The sequence below is a fragment of the Podarcis filfolensis genome (assembly GCF_964270895.1).
Source record: "Podarcis filfolensis genome assembly, chromosome: W".
Lineage (NCBI taxonomy): Eukaryota > Metazoa > Chordata > Lepidosauria > Squamata > Lacertidae > Podarcis > Podarcis filfolensis.
In genome coordinates this window covers 19,747,650-19,769,315 of record NC_139619.1, presented here as the reverse complement: position 1 = coordinate 19,769,315, position 21,666 = coordinate 19,747,650, and the positions used below count along the sequence as shown (strand labels likewise).

Here is a 21,666-nt window from a genome sequence, read left to right as displayed (position 1 = left end):
CAAAGAGGACAAGGGTGTTACGGGGTAATCTTCTAGCAAACAAGCTTGGCACAGCAGATCTGAGAGGTGGTTTTCTGCTCCCGGAAAGCCAGCTTTGAAACCAGGTTGCCAGGTGAAGGAAGAATGGAGAGATCAACCAACTCACTTGCCTTCAAAGAATTTCTGGTTGCCTGTGGCTACTGGGATAGTGCTTAAATATCAGGCTGGCTGACACATCTTAAAAAATACAAGGAAAAAGCTTTTTTTCTTTCATTAGCAAAGCTCCTTTGGGGCCCAGAATAGCTAAGCTGAGGAAGAAGTGGCTGGTATTACTTGTTTGTTCTTGGTCCTGATCTTGCCTGCCCTTGCGCACTCCTGTTGTCTTTGCATATTTAACCAGCACGTCTGTTCCGATTGGAGTCCTATTCCTGCAGTTCCACATCCTTCTCTTTGGCACTTGGGCATTAGGTTCCAGGAGCTGGAACTGAGCACAGAGGCTTTCTTCTACTTGGACTCGACCAAAAAGAGTACTTTATTAAATTTTGTTAAAATTTGGATAAAATTGTATGATTGTGTTGGAAAATTAATAAAAATTTATTAAAAAAAAAAAAGAGTGGCTGACAGCTGTGGAAAAGGCTTTGCGTTCCAAATCCAAGTACAAGAAAGTAAGTCCAACCCCACCCATTTCTTCAGCAGCCAGACAGCTGTCAGGAGCTGGAGTGAGGAGGAGGAGGAGGAGGTCAGCAAGAAAAAACACCTGGTGTCAGTGGTGTTTTATTCAAAAGAAGCCAACATTCTTTATTAAAAGAAACCCAAACCGTGCAGGCCTCGTGATCACAGAAACCTTTCCCAACAGGTCTTGCCCCAGTGAGGTAGTTGTGAAGGCTGAAGGTTGCTACCCTCCCACCACTCTCTGAAGTCTCCTCCTCTCCCTGGTCCTTCCCAAGCAACCTGAGACTCTGACACCTTGCCTGTCTTTGCTCCCTCCTCTTAATTTCTCTGTGTTCTGGGAGACCAGCAGGGAGGGGAGCTGATCGCAGCAGGATGGGGAGACCCCCTGGCTTCTTCAGCAGCCTGCCTGATCTCTGCCTCTTGACCCCCCCCCTCCAGCCTCCACTTCTGCCTCGGATTCTGGGCTGCTGTTTGCCACAGAGTCTTCCTGCCCTCCTGCCTCTTCAGTTTCCAACACCTCCTCTTGCTCACAGTCTGCTCCCTCTTCTCCCTCGGACGACTCAGCGGCGTCGTCCCCCCACCAGTTCCCTGGCTCTGAACCTTCTTCCCTTGGGGGATCCCCAGTTGGTGCCACCTGCCACTCCTATCTGCATCCAGCCGGCCCAGGACAGCAAGCAATGAACAGAGCTGGTAGACATCCCAGTACCTTGCATCTTCTAGGTGCAGCTGGTGCTCATCTTTGTCAGGAAGGACCAGCTCAGCCGCATCAAGGAAGTGATGAGGGAGACAGTGGGCACAAGCATCATGGGGGAGATGGGGAGTAGACCCTGACAGCGGTATTCCCTACGTCGATCTTTCTGTCTGTCTATCTGTTTTTCTAATCTCTGCCAACCAGTTTCCCCCTCTTTCCTGCTTGCTCACTAACAGCCATCTTTGCTCTGCTCCTGCAGGGTAATAAGGGGTGTGTGGCCGCGAGGTTTGTCTGCAACAATACCAGCTTCTGCGTTGTCAATTCCCACCTTGCTGCCCACGTGGAAGACTTTGAGCACCGAAACCAGGATTACAAGGATATCTGTGCCCAGATGAGCTTCCTGCCCCCTGACCAGGGTCTGCCGCAGCTGATAATCATGAAAACGAGTGCGTTTCGAGGGCTTGGAGGGAGAGAGCCTTGGCTGATGTAACTTGTTGGTCTCCGCTATCTGGAGAAGCAAATTGAGTCATGTTTCTGTAACTTTCCTGCCTGTGTGTAGCTCAGGGTAGGCAGCATTTGTTGTTGTTTAGTCGTTTAGTCGAGTCCGCCTCTTTGTGACCCCCTGGACCAGAGCACGCCAGGCCCTCTTGTCTTCCACTGCCTCCCGCAGTTTGGTCAAACTCATGCTGGTAGCTTCGAGAACACTGTCCCACCATCTCGTCCTCTGTCGTCCCCTTCTCCTTGTGCCCTCCATCTTTCCCAACATCAGAGTCTTTTCCAGGGAGTCTTCTCTTCTCATGAGGTGGCCAAAGTATTGGAGCCTCAGCTTCAGGATCTGTCCTTCCAGTGAGCACTCAGGGCTGATTTCCTTAAGAATGGATAGGTTTGATCTTCTTGCAGTCTATGGGACTCTCAAGAGTCTCCTCCGGCACCAGAATTCAAAAACATCAATTCTTCAGTGATCAGCCTTCTTTATGGCAGGCAGCATAGTGCTCTCCAAATGTTGATAGACCAAAATTCCCATAATCGCTAAGAATTGGCCTTGCTGACTGGGGCTCATGAGAGTTCCACTTCAGCAACACCAGGAGGGTGCAGTGTCGGCGATCCCTGCTGCTGCAGCTGCACCACTAAGGTTTCTACTAGAGCAGCCAGTAGAGAGCAACATAAACCGAGTGGCAGAGATGTACTAGATTAGATTATAGCAAATGTGGGCAACTTCTCTAGTGATCGGGGTGGGAGTTGCAGTTTGTTAAGGGCAGTAACGCGAAAGCAGAGCGGCCATTTTGCATGGAGAAGGTTCCCGGCTCAGTCACCAGTGTGGGCAGCTAGGGCTTGGCATGATCTCTGCCTGAAAGCTGCTGCCAGTCCATGTAGTCCGTCCTGAGCTTGATGGGTCATTGGTCTGCCTCAATATAAGGTAGCTTCCTATGTTCCTGTGTACTACAGCAGGGTTTGGAGGGCCACAAGAGCCCTGCCCATGAATTAAAGAACCAGGGGAAATTCTAAAAGTCTTTGCTGAAAGGACATCAAAACAGGGGCCAGGTGAACCTCTTTGGGAGATTATTCTGAAAGGTCGGGTGCCATGACTGAAAAGGCCCTGCCATACTTGAAAGAGCAGGAGTTCCCTGGGAAAGGGCTGCCCCTGCTAAAGATTCTAGTCAGTGGAGAGGCAGTGCAAAAATAAGTGGGCCTTCTTCTGGTACCCTTTTCCCAAACCTTGAAACACTTTAAAGGCCAAATGGGATGCTCTAAATTGGGCCTGGAAGCAGTTCAAGAGCCAGTCTAGTTCACAGAGCACTAGCCTAATATGATCATACTGCCCAATCCTAGTTATCAGTCTTACTACATATTGCAGGAAGTGGCAGCAGGCTGCCCCCCGACCCCCGACCCCGTGAGCTAGCCTGTAGCTGTGGTTGCTTTGCTTTTTTCCAGCATTGTCATCTGATCACTAAAAATGAGCTTCAGAGACTTCTGACCTACGACCAGGTGAGAGACATCTTTGTGTTATATGTGGTGGTTTAGGATATTGCCCTGATTATTTCCTTTGTCTGGGATACCCCAGCCTAGGCTAGAGAAACCACTTTCAGGCAGTTAGGAGCAAAGAACATAGGATGACTGCGACTTCTGCAAATGCTTTTTAAGGTTGCAGGTTTGTGCAACCTGAATTAGAAGCAAGTCCCAATTAAGTTGGAGGGTTGCCTTGGAATAAGTAGGACTGCTCTGCAATTTCCCAGTTAGAGGGCTTTCCTAGCTCAGCACACGCTCCAGATGTTGTTGGACTCCCATCAGCCCCAGCATAGCTGCTGTCCAGCAATATCTAAAGGTCTAAGGTTTCCTGCTCTAGGTTTTGCATCTGTCTGGAAAATCTGCGTTGCTCACATGTTCTTATCAGCAGAGACTTCCATTAAGTCCAATTAAATTGCTGATGCTTTTTGTTTTACATTTTTCTCTCCAAGGTTTGTGTGTTCATCATGTTGATGACCTTTCTCCCACTTGGCATAAGGATCATTGGTATTTTGTGTTGAAACAGAGGCCTGATTGCTGCACCTTACGGTGGATTTAAACTCTGTGAGCGTAGTCATGCCTTAGCCCTGTTGGGTGTAGTGAAGGGTTAACCTTCTGTGCCTTGAGCCTGAGAGGAGGCGCATACAAGGGAAGTACGCCAGGATGTGAGTAAGCAGCTTGGAATGCTGTGAGCTGAGTGGAAAGCGAAAGCAGGTTGTTGCTTCACTGCAAGCTGAGAGAGAAGGACGCAGAGAAAATGCAGATACACTCTGATGGCTGTTATGGACTGTAAATACACTGTTTTGTTTCCCAATAAAGAGGTATTAGGATAGAAGAAACGTCTGGACTTATTTACTGCCCTTTCACACACAGACGCTGTGTAATTCTGCTAATTGCTTTACGACCGCTCCAAAGCCACACTGCGTAAACAGAAGCTGCAGAGACTCGCAGGGGAGCGTGGCTGGGTGCCAAACAATAAAGCAATAAATCTATTGGAAGAAGCCCTTTGAGAAGGATGCTGCAAGGAAGGCAAGGGGGGCAGCCTCAGACTTCCAACATATGCAAAACCATCATAAAACTTTAAAAACTTCCCTAAAGGTTGTATAGTTACGGTACTTATCTCCTTGACACCTTTTGGCATCGCAGGGAACCAGTGAGAGCAGTCCGTCCAAAAATTACTTATTTAAAACAATGCATATTTTTATGTTGTGGAGGCACAAAAATATCTTGGGGAACATATAGAACTAGGCAAACTTTTAAAAACTCAATGAAATGTAAACTAAAAAAGAAAGTTACATTGGGGGCGCAAAAATCCTTTCCCTTTTTATATTCTTTTGTTAGGATCACTTTCTCTCACCCCCCAGTATCCTGTCACCATCTTCTGTGCAGCTGCTGCTTCGGAGGACTAGAGAGGAAAGTGGGGTGGGGGTGGGAACTGAGTCGCTTCTTTTCCTAATTCTTGAAGTTAAGGTTTCCCCCATACACCTGTGAGAACAGGATGCTGTACTAGATGGGCCATTGGCCTGATCCAGCAGCCTCCTATTGTGTCCTTCTGCTCAATTATTCACCGTCTTAACTTTTAATTTACAGACAAGCCAACTTGGCTGTGCCAAAGAGTGTATCTACCTGACCTCCTCCCGTTTTAGGTGAGACGGTGGACATTTCCCTGGATGTGTACGTCAGCAAGGAAGAGAAGATTGAGGCTATCTTTGTCCTTCACCTTGACCGTGGCAAGGACTATTTCCTCACCATCAGTGGGAGCTACCTACCAAGCTGCTTCGGGACCGCCTTGGAAGCCTTGTGCTGGATGAGGCAGCCGATTGGCGAAGTTCCCGTCACCAGACTTATTGACCTGGTAGGGAAAGGGGTTGATTTACCTGGCAGGTTCATGTGCTGGATGTCTACCCTTCCCACTCTGCTTGCCTGCTTGAAAAACAGCTGCTCTTCCACTCAGAAATGTGGGGGCTAGGGGTCCTCCGCTGCATTCAGCTTCTGTAGCTGTGCATCCGCTTCCTGTGTGCTGTTCATGCCCTTTGTTTGCCTTGACTGAGTCATCCCAGGTTCTGGTCCTCCCACCTGCCCTTTCGCAGGGCCACTGAACCGTGTGCATTTCCCTGCCATCTGCCCAGATACTGTTCAGCCAACGGGCTGTTTCTTTCTCTTCTCAGGGCCTGTGCCATTAACACCCTTGGTTGTCTTTTGCTCTTGCCTTCCTCCTCTGATCTCAGGGAGAAGACAGCTTCCTAGAAAAGGTAACAGTTGGTTTGCTATCTTCTAGATGTTCTTGTAGCGGGCTCAAATCAGGTACAGGCAACGCCCCGTTTACACGGGGGTTGCGTTCCGAGGTACCGTGCGTTTAAATGAAATTGCGTATATTGGGGACAGCATTGGAAAAGCCTGCAAACACCCTCTAAACTTCCGGGAGCCCTTTTGAAAGGCCTTTTGAAAACCAACAGCCTCCCTGCAAAACTCCTTGCTCCAACTCTCCACAGGCCTGAAAGGTCGGTGCCAAAGCTCCTGGGAGGGAGTCGAGATGCTGTTTCCATGCCGCTTTGCCGCTTTTGTGCTCTTGGGGGGGGGGACATTTTCGCCCCTTCAAGTGCCCCTTCCAACTTTGCGGCAGTGTGCATGTGCCTCGAAGGCACGTAAATGGAGTTGCCCTTCTCAACGATCAGCAGCTGCTCCATGCAGTGGCAGCTGGTCCCTTAGGGCAAACCAGGCACTACCCCACCAACCTGACTTTCCTCTCAGGCAACCCGCACCTGCCTGCCTTCTGACTCAAATCCAGTCCAGGTGGTGGCTCTAGCTCTCTGCTTTGGTCTCTTCCCTAGTCTCAACGTGGCCCTTGTAGAACTCGGCAGAGGAGAACGGAGATGAAACCAGAATTTGACATCACTGCTTGTAACTGATTTTGCACTGCTTGACTCTGGGTCTGCTTGCGATTGGCAGCACAGGAGGCAGAAAGCCCAGTCTCATGATGCAGGCGCCAGCCCCCTCTGGCCCCAAGAGCCAGTTTTCTCCTTGTCTCTGTGCTCAGCAACTGCTGCACAGACTATGCCACTCTGGCTTACTCTTACCACCTGAGCACTGGCATTTGGGAAGCGGTAGTGGCTGCTTTGGGGTGGCTCAGGGAAATGTCACTCCTCTCGAAATCATATCTACTTGGGTGTATTATCATAGCCACAAGGAGACAGTGGTGACTGTCAATTTGGACAGCTGTAGACATTTAGAATCATGGAGGATATGTTTATCAGTGGCTACCGGTCAGGGCTATTTCTTGCCACTGTTATCACAAACCACATGCTTTTGATTACCAGTTTCTGGGGAACATTATGGACAGAGTGCTAGTGTCCCCGTGTCCCTATGGACTCCCAAGGGCATGTGGTTGGCCATTGTGGGAACAAAATGCATAGCTGTCAAGTGTCCCTTATTTGAAGGGACAGTCCCTTATTCCAGCGCCATGTCCCGCTGCTGTCCCTTATTGATGGATGTCCCTTAAATTTCAAAGGAAGCAGCTCCTCTCCCTCCCTCCCTGCCGGCCAGGGAGGAGGGAGGCTCCAATTGTGTTGCTTGACTGTGTTGCTCACCCAATAAGAAGTCTAAGAATGACTGGGGGGTGGAGCTTGCATGCATTCTGTGTGGCTAGTTAATGCAAGCTGAGGGGGTTTTTGAATGCTGGACGCCATTTTGTTGCACGTGCTGCTACAAACTTTGCAGTGCAAAGCCAGGCCGGGGAGCCATCTTAAGCTGAGGCTGCATAGGCCTTGTGGTGCATGTGATTCAGATTCTATTCAGTTGAACCTCTGGTTACAAAGTTGGTTGGACGGTGTTCTCGAAGCTACCAGCGTGAGTTTGACCAGACTGCAGGAGGACAGGAAGACTGGAGTGCCTGGAACAGGTGAGGCTGCAGGTCCCTTATTTTGGCTGCTGGTCCCTTATTTTCAAGACTGCTGGTCCCTTATTTTCAAATCTGTAAGTTGACAGCTATGACAAAATGCTGATCTAACCCAGCAACGCTCCTGTGTTCTTTAGCATGCACCAGCTACTCTTGCACTAAGACTCTGATACAGCATGTGTCATTCCCCACACCAGTACACACACACACCCTCTCTCTCTCTCTCTCAAGACAGGGGCGGGGAGTATTGGCGGCGGGGGAGGGGGGATGAACTGGGTCCTAATCAACAGCTGCCCTGGGGATGAGGGGATCAAATTCTCCATCCTTGCCAACTCCTTTTAGTGATGGGCTGCTTGCCATTGCTGTGCTCCTAAAGCTCTCTTGCTCCCCCCTCCTCTCTTTCTCTTTCTCTTGAATGTGATAGCTTGAGATAGAACTAACCACCCTGAACATTTCTGGAGAGGAAGATGGGAAGGAGGCCGGAGGCATGGTTCACCAGCTGCTTTGTGCTGCATTGAATCATAGAATAGAATCATAGAATCATAGAATCATAGAGTTGGAAGAGACCACAAGGGCCATCGAGTCCAACCCCCTGCCAAGCAGGAAACACCATCAGAGCACTCCTGACATATGGTTGTCAAGCCTCTGCTTAAAGACCTCCAAAGAAGGAGACTCCACCACACTCCTTGGCAGCAAATTCCACTGTCGAACAGCTCTTACTGTCAGGAAGTTCTTCCTAATGTTTAGGTGGAATCTTCTTTCTTGTAGTTTGGATCCATTGCTCCGTGTCCGCTTCTCTGGAGCAGCAGAAAACAACCTTTCTCCCTCCTCTATGTGACATCCTTTTATATATTTGAACATGGCTATCATATCACCCCTTAATCTCCTCTTCTCCAGGCTAAACATGCCCAGCTCCCTTAGCCGTTCCTCATAAGGCATCGTTTCCAGGCCTTTGACCATTTTGGTTGCCCTCCTCTGGACACGTTCCAGTTTGTCAGTGTCCTTCTTGAACTGTGGTGCCCAGAACTGGACACAGTACTCCAGGTGAGGTCTGACCAGAGCAGAATACAGTGGCACTATTACTTCCCTTGATCTAGATGCTATACTCCTATTGATGCAGCCCAGAATTGCATTGGCTTTTTTAGCTGCCGCGTCACACTGTTGGCTCATGTCAAGTTTGTGGTCAACCAAGACTCCTAGATCCTTTTCACATGTACTGCTCTCAAGCCAGGTGTCACCCATCTTGTATTTGTGCCTCTCATTTTTTTTGCCCAAGTGCAATACTTTACATTTCTCCCTGTTAAAATTCATCTTGTTTGTTTTGGCCCAGTTCTCTAATCTGTCAAGGTCGTTTTGAAGTGTGATCCTGTCCTCTGGGGTGTTAGCCACCCCTCCCAGTTTGGTGTCATCTGCAAATTTGATCAGGATGCCCTTGAGTCCATCATCCAAGTCGTTGATAAAGATGTTGAATAAGACCGGGCCCAAGACAGAACCCTGTGGCACCCCACTAGTCACTCTTCTCCAGGATGAAGAGGAACCATTGATGAGCACCCTTTGGGTTCGGTCAGTCAGCCAGTTACAAATCCACTGAGTGGTAGCATAGTCAAGACCACATTTTACCAGCTTCTTTACAAGAATATCATGGGGCACCTTGTCAAATGCCTTGCTGAAATCAAGGTAGGCTACATCCACTGCGTTCCCTTCATCTACCAGGCTTGTAATTCTGTCAAAAAACGAGATCAGGTTCGTCTGACATGACTTATTTTTCAGAAATCCATGCTGACTATTGGTGATCACAGCATTCCTTTCTAGGTGCTCACAGACTGTTTGCTTAATGATCTGCTCCAGAATCTTCCCTGGTATTGATGTCAGACTGACTGGGCGGTAATTATTTGGGTCCTCTCTTTTCCCCTTTTTGAAAATAGGGACAACATTTGCCCTCCTCCAGTCTGCCGGGACTTCGCCTGTTCTCCAGGAATTCTCAAAGATGACTGCCAGTGGTTCTGAAATCACATCTGCCAGTTCTTTTAATACTCTTGGATGCAGTTCATCTGGCCCTGGAGACTTGAATACATCTAGACTAGCCAAGTATTCTTGTACTATCTCCTTAGTTATTCTGGGCTGTGTTTCCTCTGCTGAATCATACAAAGTCGTGGGCTGGGGCTCCAGCTGTTGTTCAGTTTCTACCACTGCCTCTGCAACGTGCTCTAGACAAGGGGTGGTGAACATGTGACCCCATCATCTCATCATGCTGGCTGGGGCTGCAGCCCATCAACCTATGAAGACCCATCCATGTTCTGTTGCTGTTTTTGTTACTTATTTCCTGCCCTTCACCCTAAGGTCCCAGGGCAGGTTCCAACAATTTAAATAAAATGTTAGAAGAAGAGAAGTTTGGATTTGATATCCCGCTTTATCACTACCCGAAGGAGTCTCAAAGCGGCTAACATTCTCCTTTACCTTCCTCCCCAATAAACACTCTGTGAGGCGAGTGGGGCTGAGAGACTTTAGAGAAGTGTGACTGGCCCAAGGTCAGCCAGCAGCTGCATGTGGAGGAGCGGAGACGCGAACCCGGTTCCCCAGATTACGAGTCTATCGCTCTTAACCACTACACCACACTGGCTCTCTAGCCAAACCCCATGTCCACAGCTGCATATTTAGTAAGCTTTTGGGTGAACTGCACATCCGGAGTGGGAGGATTACTAGCTGCATATTAATAGGGGGAGGGGGAGCTTGGATTTGGGGTGCAAGCAATTTGTTTTTTGTTTCCCCACTTGAGATGCTTGCTGTGGCTAGGGCCGGGCGATATGTCAATATAGATATATTTTCAAATCAGCTTGAAGTCTAGATAGTGAGACTGGTTTCATAATTTCTGACCTGGCAATATATTGCGAATCATGATGTGTGTGTGTACTATGCAAAAAACACCATGTGGGGGGAAACTGTGAAGCCAGACAATGCTTCTCTAGATTCCTGCAGCCCCTGTGGACTCTGCCGGTTCAGCTTTCCCCTGCCCTCCTGCAGGGGGCAGCAGAAATCACAATGCGGGGAAAACCGTGAAGCCAGCCAATGCCTCTACATAGCTCCATCTTATTTCAGACATTGTGATATATTGGTGTATTGCAATGTTTAGCTAGTGATATATCACCGTGTTGAAAGCCAGCTATCGCCCAGCCCTAGTTGTGGCCTCAGAGGGCAAGACTTGTCCACCCAGCCGGAGCAAGGAAAGAATGCATACAGGCACACATTCTGTCAGGCTCTCACGCCAGTCCCGCTTGTCATTGGACCTCCAGGAGAAGCAGTTTCTGGATATCGTACCCCAGGATGGTGATGACTCCACTGAGCGGCCAAGGAGATATGGCTTTTGGTGGACCACCTCTTCAAGAATGCCTGCCACCAGATGAGCTGAGGGGGACGGTACCATTGAAAGGATGGGTGTGGGCTGGAATCCAGTACCAGTTTTGGGGTGTGCAGGTTCCAAACGTCCCAATTGATTTATATCTTAGCTACCGACTCGCTCTTACAAGCTCCTGCTGTGAGTATAGTGGCACCTTGGTGGAGCGGCAGCGGGTGGGACATCCAGCATATACTATTCCTTAGAGCGGTTCAGAAGAACCCAAGTGTTCCCAACCATTGTCTGTCTATCCCTAGCAAAGCGGCTCTCTGAGACTCGTCACTAGAAGACGCGGGGAATGATTTCACTCTCCCATTGCCCCAAATCATGAGAAGGGTAGTAGGAATGCTACTGTGGAAAGCAGGCGGGATACAATTCTCAGCCCTTGTGCCAGCTCTCTTGGTGATGGGCTTCTCTCCATTATGGCATTCCTCGACCTCACATTATGCACCCCAGGGCTGGATTGTTCTTCATGCTATCCAGGATGTACCTCATCCCTTCCTAACGCATGGGTGATACTCTGCTTCAGGAGGACCTCTTCCAGACCCCGGGCATGCAGGACGAGCTGCAGGAGATAACTGAGTGCCTGGACACCAGCATTCCCCAGACGATCCGTATCCTCTTTGGGGGGCATTGTTGGGGAGCAGGGCTGCTTGGTGGTTTTCTTTCGCTCTTGGCTGGAGTGGACCTCACTTTTATATACCTGGTGGCTTAGGTTCCTAGGCCAGCCCATCCTTAAGGCTCTGGGACACAGCACAATGAAATGCCCACAGTCAAGTCCAGTCATGCATCCAAACAGCTTCACAGCTTTAACCCCCATTTGAAAACATCATCCTGGCTAGATAGAGCAGAGGTGGGGAATCTTGACAGGCCCGCAGGCCCCACATCTAGCATCATATGTGGTGTCAAGGTAAAGACATGGCTGCAAAGGAGCTTCAAGGGTGCGTTCAATTGTTCTTTGGCAAGCAGGGTTTGTTGACCGCACTTTTGGAGTTGACCACTAGTATTTGTTGTTTGGATTGAAACCATGCCTGCAGAAGGACATTTCCTCGGCAGATCAGCTTTGCAGGCAGCTTCGTCAAGAGGGGAGGTGTGGGATAATTACAGTGGGGTGGCTCAGTTGGTAGAGCGTGACACTCTTAATTTCAGGGCTGCGGGTTCAAGGTCCACCTTGCGCCAAAAGGGGAAACTTGCAAGGTGGGCCCAGATGTATAAGGACCAAGCTTCTTGCTTTGGACCAGCCTGGGAAGGAGGCAGGCTGCAGGTAACAGGACAGAACACTTCCGTTGCCAGGCTGTCAATAGCTGGCAGTGACCACTCGGTGGCCGAAGCTCTGCTCATCTTCCTGGAGGCAGTGCCAGAACCAGTCCTTTGCTATGAACTGTATCAGCACTGGCTTGAGTGCTCACATGACAGCCACCTCTGTCGCCAGGTCGGCCCCAGAGCCCCATCTCTTCCTGGCTGGTCTGTGGTGTGTACAGAAGCATAGAATCAGAAGGGATTTCCAAAGTCATCTAGTCCAAATGTTGCCGCGAGTAACAGGAAATCCACTAAAACATCCCTGAAAGCCAGTAAACCTGCACACTGGCAGGAGGGCTAGTCTGGTCTGGGAAGCCTTGTTAACTGCAGAGGTTGCTGATGTCTCCTTTGATAACCATCCCTCTCGGTTGTGAAGGGGGGTGGGGTGCGCACATGTTGCCTTTTTGCTTTCTGACCAGGACTTGTAACAATAGCCCACCTGTTTCAGTGAAACTCGCTTGAATTTCCAACCCAGGAAGCGGCCATATACTGGGTCATCTAGCTCAGTATTGTCGAAATTGACAAGCAGTGGCTCTCCAGGATTTCAGACAAGGGATGTTCCCTACCCTCCTGGGAGATGCTGGGGGTGGAGCCTGAGACTTTCTGCATGAAAAGCAGGTGGTTTACTGCAGAGCTATGGCCCTTCCCCCAAGATATCTCAGTTGGTAGAGCATAAGACTCTTCATCTCAGTGTCCTGAGTTCGAGCCCCACCTTAGGCATTGCAGGGGACTCGATTAGTTAACCCTCGTGGTCCCTTCTGACTCTACAGTTGTATTATTCCCCAAAGTTCCCAGCAGAGTTCTAGTCCGGTTACCATTTTAAACATTCTTTTTTTTATGCCAGGTCTAAACCTGCAAACATAACAAGTACACCGTGCTAGTGATCCATGCCCCTCCTCTAGCAAAGCTCTGCACTGAAACTCCAAACCGCCCCTCCCTGTCTTGCAGGTGATCTGCCAGTTGCCGCGGTCGCACCAGAACGTGTTCCGCTTCGTGGTGGCTTTCCTGCGGGAGCTGCTGAAATACTCTGAGAGCAACAACGTCAGTGGCAACATGCTAGGTAAGGCCTGCCTGTCCTGGCTGGGAGCTGGCCTTCCTCCTGCTCCCGCCTCCTCTCATGCAAATGTTTTCGCTTCCCTGCAGCCACCCTCTTCGCCAGCCTCCTGCTACGGCCTCTGCCCAACGTTCTGCCGAGTGCCATCGGCTTCCTCCTGGGGGCGGATGACTACGAAAGGTGCCAAGCGTGACTGGAGACGAAGTGGGGAGGGAAGAGGCAAGGCCCAGCCTCTGTTCTCTGGTGCCTGCCCTTCCCCTTGTGCCATCTTGCCATGTGCCAGCTCCCTTCCCTGTGCTTCGCCCTTTCCACCTTTTCCTCTTGACTCCTGACACGGTTGCACACTTGGCTTTCCACATGGTTCCAGGGCATTGGCAGCAGGTTCAGGGTGCTTGGGGAGGGACCCTGTTGGAGGACAGTCATTCCCCCGCCCATCCTACTACCACCACTGCTGCTCTCAGTCCCTGCGCAGTAGTCCACGCTCTCCCCTTCTGCTGCAGCTGAGCATGTGCTACTCTTGGTGGGTACCAGGCATAAGGATTCCTGTCCTGTCCTGGGATTGCAGGACCTCTTTCTCTGTCCCCCCAGCCTTGATGCTCATCAAGAAGGGGCAGGGCAGCCACTGTGGCCCACGTACGCCTTAGCCTGCTCTCTATAGTTCAGCTATCTGTCCTCATTCTGCCAAGTAGAGTTCTAGGGTGTTCATTCTTCATAAGACACTAAGCACTGCCTAAAGGGACCAGGGAGGAGGAGGGGGCGCAGGCTGGGCAGCAGGAGGGGAGCTGAGGCAGTGGGTACAGCTGGGTTGGGTTAGGCTCCCCACCCGACCCCAAGTTCTGCAACTTTGTCTTTCTGCTTTTCTATCCTGGGTTCCTGTACTTGGTGCACAGACACTCTTAATTTATTGGAAAACGGTTGTTTCAAAATGAAAGATCCGTTGTGCAGAGATTGTTCTGGTGTTTGGAGGGGAGCTACACTTGCCTTTGCTGGTTTCTCCACTGCTCTGAAGCTCAGGCAGACTTTCCAAATGTAGCTGCCTTGGGCCCTCGCAGCACACATGAATCATAGAATCATAGAATCATAGAATCATAGAGTTGGAAGAGACCACAAGGGCCATCGAGTCCAACCCCCTGCCAAGCAGGAAACACCATCAGAGCACTCCTGACATATGGTTGTCAAGCCTCTGCTTAAAGACCTCCAAAGAAGGAGACTCCACCACACTCCTTGGCAGCAAATTCCACTGCCGAACAGCTCTTACTGTCAGGAAGTTCTTCCTAATGTTTAGGTGGAATCTTCTTTCTTGTAGTTTGGATCCATTGCTCCGTGTCCGCTTCTCTGGAGCAGCAGAAAACAACCTTTCTCCCTCCTCTATGTGACATCCTTTTATATATTTGAACATGGCTATCATATCACCCCTTAACCTCCTCTTCTCCAGGCTAAACATGCCCAGCTCCCTTAGCCGTTCCTCATAAGGCATCGTTTCCAGGCCTTTGACCATTTTGGTTGCCCTCCTCTGGACACGTTCCAGTTTGTCAGTGTCCTTCTTGAACTGTGGTGCCCAGAACTGGACACAGTACTCCAGGTGAGGTCTGACCAGAGCAGAATACAGTGGCACTATTACTTCCCTTGATCTAGATGCTATACTCCTATTGATGCAGCCCAGAATTGCATTGGCTTTTTTAGCTGCCGCGTCACACTGTTGGCTCATGTCAAGTTTGTGGTCAACCAAGACTCCTAGATCCTTTTCACATGTACTGCTCTCAAGCCAGGTGTCACCCATCTTGTATTTGTGCCTCTCATTTTTTTTGCCCAAGTGCAATACTTTACATTTCTCCCTGTTAAAATTCATCTTGTTTGTTTTGGCCCAGTTCTCTAATCTGTCAAGGTCGTTTTGAAGTGTGATCCTGTCCTCTGGGGTGTTAGCCACCCCTCCCAGTTTGGTGTCATCTGCAAATTTGATCAGGATGCCCTTGAGTCCATCATCCAAGTCGTTGATAAAGATGTTGAATAAGACCGGGCCCAAGACAGAACCCTGTGGCACCCCACTAGTCACTCTTCTCCAGGATGAAGAGGAACCATTGATGAGCACCCTTTGGGTTCGGTCAGTCAGCCAGTTACAAATCCACTGAGTGGTAGCATAGTCAAGACCGCATTTTACCAGCTTCTTTACAAGAATATCATGGGGCACCTTGTCAAATGCCTTGCTGAAATCAAGGTAGGCTACATCCACTGCGTTCCCTTCATCTACCAGGCTTGTAATTCTGTCAAAAAACGAGATCAGGTTCGTCTGACATGACTTATTTTTCAGAAATCCATGCTGACTATTGGTGATCACAGCATTCCTTTCTAGGTGCTCACAGACTGTTTGCTTAATGATCTGCTCCAGAATCTTCCCTGGTATTGATGTCAGACTGACTGGGCGGTAATTATTTGGGTCCTCTCTTTTCCCCTTTTTGAAAATAGGGACAACATTTGCCCTCCTCCAGTCTGCCGGGACTTCGCCTGTTCTCCAGGAATTCTCAAAGATGACTGCCAGTGGTTCTGAAATCACATCTGCCAGTTCTTTTAATACTCTTGGATGCAGTTCATCTGGCCCTGGAGACTTGAATACATCTAGACTAGCCAAGTATTCTTGTACTATCTCCTTAGTTATTCTGGGCTGTGTTTCCTCTGCTGAATCATTTGCTCCAAATTCTTCAGGTCGGGCATTGTTTTCTTTATCGGAGAAGACTGAGGCAAAGAAGGCATTGAGGAGTTCAGCCCTTTCTGTGTCCCCTGTTTGCATTTCACCATCTTCTCCTCTGAGTGACCCCACTGTTTCTTTGTTCTTCCTTTTGCTACGAACATACCCATAAAAGCCTTTTTTGTTGCTTTTAACCTCTCTAGCAAGCCTGAGTTCATTCTGTGCTTTAGCTTTTCTGACTTTGTGTCTACACGTGCTGGCTATTTGTTTGAATTCCTCTTTGGTGGTTTCCCCCCTTTTCCATTTTTTGTACACATCCTTTTTTAATCTTAACTCAGTTAAAAGTTCTTTAGATAGCCACCCTGGCTTCTTTAGGCACCTTCCATGTTTCCGTCTCATTGGTATTGCCTGAAGTTGTGCTTTTACTATCTCCCTCTTAACAAACTCCCAGCCATCATGAACTCCCTTTCCTTTTAGTATTACTGTCCATGGGATCTCACCCAGCACTTCCCTAAGTTTTATGAAGTCGGCTTTCTTAAAGTCAAGAAATTGAGTCCTAGTATGCTTGGCTGCTCCTTTCCGCTGTATAGTAAACTTCAGAAGAGCATGATCACTCGCGCCTAATGATCCTTCCACTTCTACCCCACTAACCAGGTCATCAACATTGGTTAGGACCAGATCTAAAATGGCTGTTCCTCTTGTTGCTTCTCCCACTTTCTGGACAATGAAGTTGTCTGCAAGGCCAGTGAGGAATCTGTTTGACCTTATGCTCTTGGCTGAGTTTGACATCCAACAAATATCCGGGTAATTGAAGTCCCCCATTACTACTATCTCCCTTCCTTTTGCATGCTTGGCCATCTGTTCCAGGAAGGCATCATCTATGTCCTCCGTTTGGCTTGGGGATCTATAGTAAACTCCCACAATGAGGTCACTGTTATTCTTCTCTCCCTTAATTTTGACCCAAATGCTCTCACTTTGGCTTTGAGGTTCTAAATCTTGGATCTCTTCACAGGTATACACGTCCCTGACATATAACGCCACTCCTCCTCCTTTCTTGTCTGGTCTGTTTCTCTGAAATAGATTGTATCCCTCCATTATTACATTCCAATCGTGGGACTTATCCCACCAGGTTTCAGTGATTCCTATTATGTCATATTTAGTTTGCTGCACCAAGAGCTCAAGCTCATCTTGTTTATTTCCCATGCTTTGCGCATTAGTGTACAGACATTGAAGTCCATTAATCATTCCCCCGTGTCTCTTATTTAAGGATTTTTTCCTCCCACCACTAGGTCTGCGTGCTGTTTGCTCCATTCGGTCTATGACATTTGGATGATCATCTTCATCAATTGATAGACTCCTACCTTCAGGACCACTGTCTCCCTCCCCCACATTAGTCAGTTTAAAGCCCTCCTGATGAGGTTTCTGAGATTTTTTGCAAAAACATTCCTCCCAACCGTTGTGAGGTGCAGCCCATCGCTTGCCAGAAGTCCATCTTCAAGAAACTGCATTCCGTGATCTAAGAATCCAAACCGTTCCTGTTTACACCATTTGCGAAGCCAGTTGTTCACTTCCACTATTTTTCCCTCTCTCCCTGGGCCACGTCGTTCAACTGGGAGGACAGATGAGATGACAATTTGTGCATTTAATTGCTTCAATTTCCTGCCCAGAGCCTCGTAATCTCTTTTGATCTTCTGGAGGCTATTGCTTGCAGTGTCATTGGTTCCCACATGAACCAAGAGGAAGGGGTATTTGTCAGTGGGTTTTATGATTCCTTGCAGTCGTTCAGTTACATCTTGGATCTTAGCCCCGGGGAGACAGCACACTTCCCGAGACATCTTGTCAGGCCCACAGATAACTGCTTCTGTTCCCCTCAGTAGGGAATCCCCTATCACCACTACACGCCTCCTCTTAGGTCTGGTCGGGGTTCTTCCGTGAGCTGTCCGCTCCACGGTCGCCTGCACATTCCCTGAGGACTGACTTTGCTGCTCGTCTTCATATACCTGATCGACTGTAATGAGGGAGAGATCCTCAAATGGAGTCTGCTCTTCGTCTTCCATGCTAGGGGAGAGGACCTCAAAGCGATTGCGTATTTCTAAACAATCCGAGCGAACCCTGGGCCTCCTACTTCTTTGAGTCACGTTTCTCCATATATCCATATGAGGGAGAGGCTGTGGAGAGGGGGTGCTGCATGGGGCATCAGGTCGTGCAGATACCATGGAATCTGACTTCGCTCTTCACAACAAGGCTTGCAGGTGCAGAAAGAGGGCTACATTGCTTCCCCAAGGTGTTTCTCAATTGCTCTCCTTCCTCATACTGCTTGCAGCTTGCAAGTTTCAGCCCAGCAGCAGCTGGCTGCGAATTATTGCATAGACTCTTGAGGGGAGGTCTGCCCTCCCCTCTCCCCATTAAGCTTTGTCTCCAGGGCTCAGTGGTAGGAGGGAGAACAGAGGAAGAAAAAGAACTGGGCTTGGCTTGAGGGGGTTATGAGAGCATATGTGCACCTGGTGCCAAGGGATAAGGCTGCAGAACTGAGCAGAGCACACTTAAGAGCAGGAGGAGCTGAGCCCTGCTCCCGCCACCACCACCAACAGCAACTCCTAGATGTCCACTTGTTCTTCTCAAGGGAGTCCCCAAAATGACCAAAGGAGACTGGAGCTCTGAGAGCAGCTATGGAGACTGCAGAGTCTGGATGGGAGCTCTTTTATTATTTATTTTCATTTGAAGTGGGATGGAGTGGAGGCTAGATGGATCACTTTGAGGGGGGGGAGCAGGCGGAGAGCAGTGGAACGGGATTGGGAACTTCCCCCTTCCCCACTGAAATAATCCAACTGGGCACCCTAGGAATTGGCAGGGCCAACCTGCGCATGAGGCGTTGCGAGGCCATTGGCTCAAGGGGGGGCAGATCAAGGTCCATAGAGTACCATGCTTGCAGCCATGCCACTATTGTGACCACGGTCGGGCCCTTGTGAGGGTTTTGCCAACACAAGCTGCTCCTCTCCAGCCTCCTTTCCTAAAGGAGAAGCAGAGGCAAGGCTCAGGGTGTTTCTGCCTCAAGCAAGAACATCCTCAGCTGGTCCTGGCAGTGGACATTAGAAATTGCTTTCGATATGGAAAAGAGTGGAATGAAGGAAAGTGGGGGGAGGGGAGTGTGTTAAAGGAAAAGGGAGGAGTTTTCCAAACTAAAATTGGGGTTGAAGACAGAGCTCTTTTGAGTCACAAAAGGGGCTTCTGCCCGCCCAGTGGAATTTCCGGCTCCCCACATCCCAGCGTCTTAAAACACAAGAAGAGCTTGGGAGTCAATTTTGTGCATAAGGTAGATGTTTGACATGGTCTGTCCTTGATGTGAAAAGAGGATCCTTTCAATATTTACTTTGGTGAACTACAGCTCCCACAACAACAACTCTGAAGGTGACGCAGATGTTCAGAGCGGGCTGCTGATAATGCCAAGGTCATAAGTTTGATCCCTGTATAGGCCAACTGCATTATTCCTGCATTGTAGGGGATGGAACTAGATCAGTGGTTCCTAATTGGCTGGTTACTGAGGACCCCTTATTTTTCAAAAGCCAAGCCGCAGACCCCCTACTTTTGAAAAATTTGATAACTCTATGGTAGTTACCTCTGCAAAGCAATTTTTTGAACAAAATGTGGGGTAATAAGCAAAGGATTTTAGGTATACTAAAAACAACAAGACCGCCCATAAAATGTATGCTATTGCCATGCCAAAATGAGAGAAAATTAGTTGGAGGGAGGCAAGGGCCACGGACCCCTGATTGGGAATAAGGGAACTAGATGGTCCTCGGTGTCCCTTCCAACTCCACAATTCTATGATCCTGTGTCTTAAACACAAATCTTGAGGAATAGTGTGTGTGTGGGTGTGTGGGGGTGTGTGGATGTGGGTTTCTGTTTGAACTTTCCCAGCCTTTGCTTTATTCTGATTTGCGCTTGTGTCCCTACTCCCCACGTGTAGAATTGCTATACGTTTGGATTTTCCTGGACATTCAAGCGTTTCCCGCATGGGCACTTGTTTCCAACGGCCAAATCCCGGCAATTCCGGGCGGATGGCAACCCTACCCACTTGTGCCAGATTGCCTGGCATACATTACAAGCATCTAGTCACATCCCGGGGCTAGCCGACCTGACGGGAAGAGTCCGCGACCAGAAGGAGGAGGAGTACCAGGAAGAATGGACAAAATTCAAAGATTATTTAGCTAAATATGTCAAGATAACCTAATTGGAAAAGCTTGCAAATACGAGATAGGCTTAGGATTTAAATATGTAAGGATAGGAATTAAGATGTTTCAAGCTAGATTAGAAAGAAAATTAATTTTGGAAAATTAATTTAAAAAACTGAAAAGAAAAACACCATAGATTATCCAGAATCCCAAGCAGCGACATTGTGAAACTTTCATAGGAATAAAAGGTAGGGGGAAAGGAGGCACAATGTCAAGCAGGCAACAGAATAAACCCGAGCACTGTGGGTCTAAAACCGGCCCCTGAATCTCTTGCTCCCCACTCTGCCCTTCTAACAAGAACATTTTTTTGCTTGCTGGATGGCTGTGTGCAATGAGAGCTCAGTCACTGAGGAAGGGTGCTGGCCCAGTGGGAGAAGTATGTGCTTGGCATGCAGGCGATCCAGAAATCCATTCAAGAGCAAAATTCCAGTTCTCATGTTTTCTGTCGAAATGGCTAATTTACAGGGGAATAGCATGGTGCCTTCCACAGAGTCAGACCAAGGAGAAATTCTGTAAGCAAAGGTAGCAGGCTTTGAAAAGCTTATGCAGATACACAAGGACACATTGCTAAAAGAAACAAAGGGATTTGGAGGGACCATGAGTGAACAGGTAGTACCAGAATGTACAGAATTGTACCTAGAAAAAGGTTACAACTGGATTACCTTTTTGTAAACAAAAACAACAACAACCCCCAAAATAAAACTCGGAAGCAGCAGGACTCCTTAGGAACTCTTCAAAAAACAAAACGCAAAACTGCATATGCCTACCTAGTCACCAAATGTGAGGGGAAACGTAAACCAGCATCTTACACTGCTTTAAATGATAGCCAGATTCTGCAATTTTTTCCCACACCAGAAGTAAAAGCACGGGGCATTAATAAGTTTTTGAAAAATCATGCACTTCATTTGTAGGCAAGGGAAAGCTTTCTGAAATGTACAAAATCTTACTAAGACACACAATCTGTTGAAATGACCAAGCAGCGGACGAGATTCGGGGACAGTGGTGTGCCACCTGGGGAAATGTTCCTTTCCATTCACCTTAAGCAAAGATGTGGTGACCTTGTGCATCCATAAATAACTTTCAGAAATGTATTTCATTACTTCCCAAAGCTTCTCAATGGGCTACCAAATGGCATTTCTTTCTATTTTGGATGAAACTGGGGAAGCAGCTTTAGAAGAAGGGGTTGCTGACATTCACTGGCCTGGAAAACACCTGATGCCAATATGATGGCATAGCGGTGTCCGCAAATTGTGGGTGGTGAATTGCTTGGGTGGCCTCTCTTGAGAAACGTTGCCAGAAAATGTATGAACCTGTTTGTGATAAAAAGTGATTCGTAAAGCTGCAAACAGCAGGTGTCCCAAGGTTAGGGAGAAAACATGGCAACAAAAGAGGGGGGAGATTAGTTCAGGGTCAAGCTGGATGGGTTGTCAAGGAAACAGAGTCCTGCCTATCTCTGTGACATCTCGTGCTGCTTGTAGAAAAGACAGAAGCTACACATCCCCGTCGTGGGATAGTTGGGAGGAGTTGGTGTAGCACCCTGCTTGTGGTTAACGCTTAGCTGGAATGAAATATTCAACGCAGCAATAGAGAAATTAAAATAATAATTTATTTGTCAGACAAATAAATGTGAGGCACAGTGGTATATGGTTACCAAGCTCTGGCCTGGCCTCCTGTCATTATGGCCAGCACTTATATTCCCTCAGCTCAGCCCCCTTGCTCCTCCTTTGGCTGCCTCTGTCCAATCAGCCTGGTTAAAATTCCTATTG

At 48.6% G+C, this 21,666-nt stretch overlaps 1 protein-coding gene and 1 long non-coding RNA gene across 2 annotated transcripts in view; both read left to right on the top strand.

The window, feature by feature from the left end:
• The window catches only part of LOC310753767 (inositol polyphosphate 5-phosphatase OCRL-like), a gene marked incomplete at both ends in the record, with an annotated part of 157,688 nt that extends 144,510 nt beyond the window's left edge, over positions 1-13,178 (top strand). The window contains 3 exon segments of the mRNA XM_083595109.1: positions 11,937-12,064; positions 12,880-12,991; positions 13,075-13,178. Coding sequence (XP_083451235.1) covers positions 11,937-12,064; positions 12,880-12,991; positions 13,075-13,178 — 344 coding nt within the window.
• LOC310753883 lies at positions 5,048-10,587 on the top strand. The gene is made up of 3 exons (XR_014543488.1): positions 5,048-5,201; positions 5,575-5,598; positions 10,532-10,587. It is a non-coding gene; the product is annotated as an uncharacterized lncRNA (long non-coding RNA).
• Positions 13,179-21,666: the final 8,488 nt, after the last annotated feature.